The sequence below is a fragment of the Dipodomys merriami genome, unplaced genomic scaffold, assembly GCF_024711535.1.
Source record: "Dipodomys merriami isolate MVZ:Mamm:240054 unplaced genomic scaffold, mDipMer1.0.p SCAF_6, whole genome shotgun sequence".
Lineage (NCBI taxonomy): Eukaryota > Metazoa > Chordata > Mammalia > Rodentia > Heteromyidae > Dipodomys > Dipodomys merriami.
The window spans coordinates 4555612-4563508 of NW_027206179.1; the positions used below are offsets into that span (position 1 = coordinate 4555612).

At 40.1% G+C, this 7897-nt stretch overlaps 1 protein-coding gene across 1 annotated transcript; it reads left to right on the forward strand.

Moving 5' to 3' along the window:
* Positions 1-6014, forward strand: LOC138813431 (olfactory receptor 7G3-like). The gene is given in 3 exon segments (XM_070001855.1): positions 1-542; positions 5595-5737; positions 5740-6014. Coding segments are annotated over 3 exon segments (957 nt in total). The 5' UTR covers positions 1-3.
* Positions 6015-7897: the final 1883 nt, after the last annotated feature.

A 7897-nucleotide genomic window follows, 5' to 3' on the forward strand; every position in this document is an offset into this window, starting at 1 on the left:
AACATGAAACCAAGAAACATTTCAGATGCTGAAGAATTTTTCCTCCTGGGTCTCTCAGGAGATCTGGACCTGCAGCCTATCCTCTTTGGTCTGTTCCTGTCCATCTACCTGATCACCGTGCTCGGAAATCTGCTCATCATCCTAGCCATCAGCTATGACCCTCACCTCCACACTCCCATGTACTTCTTCATCTCCAACCTCTCCTTCATTGACATCTGCTTCATCTCCACCACTGTCCCCAAGATGCTGGCCAACCTCCAGGCTCAGAGCAAATCCATCAGTTACCTGGGCTGTCTCACGCAAACCTGCTTTGTCCTGCTTTTTGCTGGCTTGGAAAATGGAATTCTGGTCATGATGGCATATGATCGGTTTGTGGCCATCTGTCATCCCCTGAGGTACAATGTTATCATGAACCCTAAATTCTGTGGGATGCTGGTTGCTCTATCCTTTCTCATTAGTTTTCTCGATGCCCTCATCCATACTTTGATGGCACTTCGGTTGTCTTTCTGCACCCATCTGGAAATCCCTCACTTTTTCTGCAAGTTGGCTCATATGCCTGTTCTGACACTCTTATCAATAACACTTTGGTATATTTGGTGACGAGTCTCTTGGGTGTTATTCCACTCTCTGGGATAGTTTTCTCTTACATTCAAATAATCTCTTCTGTCCTGAAAATCCCCTTAGCTGGAGGAAAGCATAAAGTATTCTCGATCTGTGTGTCGCACATAATAGTTGTCTCTTTGTTCTATGGGACTGGTTTCGGGGTGTACCTCAGTTCTGCAGGTACTCACTCAGACAGCAAGAGTGCCATTGCCTAAGTCATGTACACTGTGGTGACCCCCATGATGAACCCCTTTATCTACAGCCTGAGGAACAAGGACATGGTGGGAGCTCTGAAGAAACTCACTTCTAGAATCGTCTCCTTCCATTGGTGTGGCAGGTGTTGACACTGCTTATGTCAGGAATAAATAAATAAATAAATAACAAATGATACAGAATACCTGGCAAATTCATTGGAATGTAGAAAACTGGAAATGGAATAGTTACTGATTAGAATCGCAGAATATGATGCCTTGAGTATAATGCTCCTTACACGGGGCTAGAGCTCTGTGTATTTTGATCATCTATTCAATTTTGCCAAAGTCTTGTGTATTCATCTCTGATTCTGACATCATTAAATCAGTGTACATACAGTCATGCAATCTCTATATAGCTATGGACAGGTATAGTGAAGTTTTGGTCAACAAGGAACCCTTTCTATAATAGTGATTCCATCAGGTTCCATCTGAATTAGAATAAACAAAGCTGACACATTGAGATGTTGTTGGTAGAATTACCCCACTAGTGGAAACAATCAAGATTCCTTGTCCTCATGTCCCTACTCTTATCCCAGATCTACACACACACACACACACACACACACACACACACACACACACACACACACACACACACACACCCCTAATAACTTAGAAAGAGCTGATCTCTTCTTTAGAGTCTTACCCTCAAGTAGCTCAACCTGTTCTAATTTTAAAGAAACTAACCCCTCCCAAATGTAACAAACCAATCACTAAATGGCTAAGGGAGTTAAGGAGACTTCTCAGAAGAAGAGATGAGAATGGCGAAGAAATGCATGACAAATAGTTCATCATCCCTGGCCATAAAGGAGATGCAGATTAAAAACGATTCTGAGATTCCATCTCACCCCAGTTAGATTGGCCAACATGGTGAATTTGAACAACAACAAATGTTGGTCAGGATGTGGGGGAATAAAGATCCTCACTGCACTGATGGTGGCAATGTAAAGTACTACAACCACTTTGGACAGTAGTCTGGATGTTCCTCAAAAAACAAAAAGGAGATCTTCCCTACAACCAAGCCATATCATTCCTGGCCATCTACCTTGAACATCATGAGCCAGGATATGATAAGAACATCTGCAGGGGCTGGGAAGGTGGCTCAGTGGTAGAGCGCTTGCCTTGCATGCATGAGGCCCTGGGTTCCATTCCTCAGTACCACATAAGCAGGGGGAAAAAAAGCCGGAAGTGGCGCTGTGGCTCAAGTGGTAGAGTGCTAGCCTTGAGCTGAAGAGCTGAGGAACAGCGCCCAGGCCCAGAGTTCAGGCCCACGACCGGACCAAAAAAAGAAAAAGAACATCTGCAAATCCATGTTCATTGCCACACTATTCACAATAACCAAGACATGGAAACAGCCTAGATAACTCACAATAGGGATTGAATGGATGGATTTTAAAAAATGTGGTACCTACACAATGGAGTTTTGCACAGCTATTAGGATGAATAAAATGATTTCATTTGTGGGAAACAGTGGAACTAGAAAAAATCATGTTAAGTGAAGTAAGCCAAACTCAGAGAGACAAATGGTGCATGATCTGTCGCATATGCAGAAATTAGATCTAAAATAGACTATGATATGATAAAGAATACCGGATTCTAGATACTCACATACAGATAGAACAAAAGAGTATCTGGGTGCTGTTCCTGTGGGTTTTTTTTCTCAAGGCTATTTCTCTACCACTTGAGCCACAGTTCCACTCTGGCTTTTTGGTGGCCAGTTGGAGATAATAGTATTACAATTGCCATCCTGAGATCTCAGCCTTCTGAGTAGGTAGGATTATAGCTCTGAACCACCAGCACCCAGCTCAGTGTAATTTTCATCTGCCTTTTGGTTTTTATTTTTTAAGCTAAAGATACTTAACATTTCTTCAAATATCTTTTCACTATTTATATTTGTTACAAAACTATGTCTTCAGTTTATTTATTTGCCCATTTATTAATTGGGTTGTTTGTGTTTTGGGGGTTTGTTTTTGAAGCTGATTTTATGTTAGTTTGGACATTAATCTTTTATCTAATAAATATCTGGAACAATTGTTCTACTCTGTAGGTTAGATCTTGATGCCAAAAGTTTTTTTCTCTGCAGAAGTTTAAAAAGTCAATGTATTTTCATTTGTTAGTTCTTACACTTACTTTTAGAGCAACCATAGTATATTAAGAAATACATTACCTATTCCATGTCTTCAAGGACAAAAATGATTATGTTAAATGAAATAAACCAGACTTGTCAAGACAAATATCATGAGTCTTCTCATATGAAAACTATAGATTCTTTCACAATAGAGAAAAGCAGAAAGGAGACTATTTTGGAAGAGTAGAGAAGGCCTAAGACACTAGTACATTATCCACATCTATCAGAATGTCATAATGAAGTCTATTATTTTGTACAATTACATACCCTAAAAGAAAAGTCATGGGTATTTGTAATCTTATACTACTATTAACCTGCTACTTATAGTTCTATTACAACATTATGGGTAGAACATATTTTAAAACCTATCATAAGCCCTAAGATCCTACATATTGTGAAATAGACAGAAATGACTTAGTTTGTGATTTAAATGGAACACTAGAAGTTATAATGGAAGTCATGTGTGTTGTGAGCAAGGTGTGTGAAGTAGAAATCAGAAAAGAAATATAAAAGACTAGCTGCCAGTGATGCATGCCTATAAACCTAGTTACTCAGGAGGCTGAGCTCTTGGGGGCTATAGTTCAAAGCCAGCCAGGACAGAAAAGGTCATGAGACCTTACCTACTATTAACCAGCAAAAAGCCAGAAGTGGAGCTATGGGTTCAAGTGGTAGAGTGCTAGCCTTGAGCAAAAAGCAAGAGTATAAGCCCTTGAGTTCAATCCCTAGTCCTGGTACAGAGAGAGAGAGAGAGAGAGAGAGAGAGAGAGAGAGAGAGAGAGAGAGAGAGAGAGAGAGAGAGAGAGAGAGAGAGAGAGAGAGAGAGAGAGAGAGAGAGAGAGAGACAGACAGACAGACAGACAGACAGACAGACAGACAGACAGAAAGAGACAGATAGAGAGACAGAGAGACAGACAGAGACAGACAGGGAGACAGAGAGACAGACAGAGACAGAGACAGAGACAGAAAGAGAGACAGAGACAGAGACACACACAGAGAGATTAGCAGAAAAACATGGAGCAAATTGCATTCTGTACATAGGTCCTCGAGGGACAGGAAATTGGCCATCCTGGTTTCTATCTCCAGTTTGGTCCTTTAGGAAATGCGCTCTTGGGACTAGGCTGGTAGTAGAATAGCTGATGTAATGAGGAGCTTTGGATATTCAAACTCATGGGTATTTTAGTAAGTACACTAAGTATCATGTCACTTTCTTTGACATCCCTGCCCTAGGTAGGAAACAAAGCATAGTCTCCTTCCCAGAGATGGTTCTTCTTCTCCAGTAAGGCACTCACTCATTCAATCTGTTTATAACTTCTGAGGATCAAATAATCCACTTTATCAATATTCAGGTAAGATATTTAGTATCATTTTCTTGAAATCATTGTAAGGCACAGAAAGCTACTTGGCCTCTGGAAATGACGGTGGACACTGTATGAAACTCTCAACCTAGAGGAGAGTAGAGTCCATAGTAAAGAGGAATAAAGTGTTCTCAGTGTCTCTCCTGTCAACTTCATGTCATTCTCTCAATAGTTTTCAATAAATTTTGCACAGATGGGCACACAGTTCACATTCTCCTGATCACATAACTCTCCATCAAGTGGAGCACTTACCTTGTGCGTGTGTGTGTGTGTGTGTGTGTGTGTGTGTGTGTGTGTGTGTGTCAGAGAGAGAGAGAGAGAGAGAGAGAGAGAGAGAGAGAGAGAGAGAGAGCGAGAGAGCGCATGCATGCACAAGCTAACTCTGGGATTTGAACTCAGGACCTAGGTACTATGCTTTTACCTTTTCAATTCACCACTTGAGCCCCAGCTCCATTTCTGTCATATAACAAAAGCAAGATACTATTGCAAAAATATTCATTGGAAAGAACAGCTGGAATTAGGGTTAATTCTATAGTAACTGCCTATCATGGTCCTCAAGAAAGCATTGACAAATGGGTATGTATCAGATTGAAAGAATCTGTACAGTCCACAAAGGAGTTGAGGGATACCACTCAGGCCCTGAGTTCAAGCCATAATACTGGCACAAAATGACAAACAAAAATGAATAGTGGGAATGAAATACAGGTCATGTCTTGTGGTGGAAATAGAGGGTCCCATGGTTTCCTTTATTTGCAATAACTGGTACATGTGTAGGACAAGCTATGTACAGATGTCCATATAAGGTGATGCTAAATGAAATGAACCTCAAGATAGGGACACAAATATATTTTTTTTCTTTCTTGCTATTGTTTCTAACATATTTATAATGTACCATGTGATTTTTTTTGTTGATTTGTATGTTCCTACCCCATGTATAACCCCTGTTTTCACTGTATTTGATGTCAGTGCCCTGGTATATATACTTCTCTAATTTGGGGAGGGGAAGGGTAAAAACAAACTGCTTAAATAAGGATACAAGTTGACCCATTTTAACAGTGAGATGTACAAAATACTATGTTGAAAACTATCTTTACAACTTCAGCGGGAGGGGGGGCTGGTTGTGGAAGGGAAGGGATGGTAGGGGTAAAATAAAGGAGGCAACAGTGCTCAATAGGAAATATCTCATTACCTTGCTCATGTAACTTTAACCACTCTGTAAAGCATTTTTACAATAAAAAATGTACCAAAATAAAGAATATCCCACTTCTTCTGTGAACTTGCTCAGCACATCAAACTCGCCTGTTCTGATACGTTCATTGATCACATGATTATATATAGTGAAGCTTGTCTGTTTGAGGGTGTTCCACTTTCTGGGATCCTATTTGCTTATACTCACATGCTTCTCCTATCTCAAAAATGTCATCAGCAGTAGGAAAGTATAAAGCATTTTCTATCTGTGGCTTTTACCTGTGCATGGTCTCCTTGTTCTATGGGAAGTGTTTGGTGGTGTATGACAGCTCTGTGGTTACTGACTCCCCACAGAGGATGGCGGTGGCTTGAGTGATGTACACTGTGGTCCCTCAAATGATGAACCCCTTGATCTACAGCCTGAAGAACAAAGACATGAAGGAAGCCTTGAGGAAACTCATGGATAGGATAGCTTCTCTTCAATGATGTGTCATTTGTTTTGGATTTGGGTTTCTAGAACAAAATTTATGGTGACTCAGAATGCCTGAATATCCAGTCACTAAATTTTCAAAAATAATAACCTAATGTAATGGTTGAAGAACCTTTTAATTTGATTTAACCATGGCATATCTTTGACAGTTCACACATGACTTTCATTCTTCCAACACAATTTAATTGTTCAGGATTTTCTGAGGAAGAGTTTGAAGCTAGGGTTCAAAGTATAGTAAATATGTTTGAGTGTAAAATCTGGAAAGCTGAGGAGTAAATGGAAGGAGGTCAAGGATAGGCTAATTTTTAAGAAAATCTCAGCTATCGTAAACAATGCTGCAATCAACATGATTGTGTTGGTGGTGTTAGTGTGGCCTTGTTTGTGGTCATTTGGGTAAGTGTATAGGATTGGGGTTGCTGTATCATAGGGGAGTTCTATGTTTAGCCTTTTGAGGAGCCTCCATACTGCTTTCCAGAGTAGTTGGACAAATTTATATTCTCATCAAGACTGTAGTAGCATGCCCTTTTGGCCACATCCCTGCCAGCATCTATTATTATGTGTTTTCTTGATAATGGCAATTCTAACTAGGGTGAGGTACAATCTTAATTTACCTAGATCTGAAATTGAGATAATGTCCCCAACTAGGCTACTTAGTTTAGGTAACAAAGGACCTGATGAAACCCTGAAGTAATGATAACTGAATCACTGCAAACCAATTTGAGGTTGAAAAGCATGTATTTTTATACTGCATATTTATATAAGCCTTACTGTAAAAGGAAAGAAAAATTGGGATTGTGTGGGGTAGAACTCTGAAAGTGAGACTAAATAATTTAAGGCACCCAGATTCTGAGTCCTATACATTGTCACTTACCTCCTGAGCTCCAATAGACTTGTCAGTTTTCCAAGAAGTCTGGGGAAAAAAATCAGATGTGTGGCTGTGAGGTGGGGAAGTGAGAGCCCTAGATGCTAGGATAAACACAGGATCTGCTTCTGACAGAAAGGAGCTGTATATTTATCATTGTTGGGATTGCTGTTCTTGTGTGAATGGGTAGAGCACACAGAATTTGTGGGTCTTGCCAAAAGGGAACGTTAGTACACTGCTGGTGGGAATGTAAACTTGTGAAACCACTCTGGAAAGCAGTATGGAGATTCCTCAAAAGACTAAACATAGTGCTCCCCTGAAGTGATAGCATAGACTATAAAGGTCTTATGAATGGAAGGAAGCAAATGTCTGGTCTCTGGTGGGAGGAAATTAAATCAGCAGATCCACAGTACAAACAACAACAAGAAAACATAATAAAATTTGAGTACCTCAAAAACCACTATTCCTCAATTATTATCATTCCTCAAAAAGTTAAACATAGCCACTCATTGGTGGGTGACTCATTCTTGAAATCCTAGCTACTCAGGAGGCTGAGATTTGAGCATCATGGTTTAAAGCCAGCCCAGACAGGAACGTCCAAGAGATTCTTATCTCCAATGAACCACTAGAAAACCAGAAGGAGCATGCTGGCCAAACTTTCTAGAGCAGTAGCTTTGAGCAAAAAAGTTCAGGAAGTTCTTTATTATAGCCAGTCTAACTGGGGTCAGGTGGTAATTCAATGTTGTTTTGATTTGCATTTCTTTTATGGCTAGGGAGGTTGAGCATTTCTTCGTGTATCTATTGGCTATCCTTTCCTCTTCAGAGAAATTTCTCTTTAAGTCTTCACCCCAATTATTTATTGGGCAGTTGTTTCTTTGAGGATTTGTTGTTGGGAGATTTAATTTTTTGAGTTCAAGGTATATTTTAGATATGAGACCCTTGTCTGTTGTATGGCTAGGGAAGATCTTCTCCCAGTCCGTAGGCTTTCTATTGATCTTGCTAGCTATGTCCTTTGCC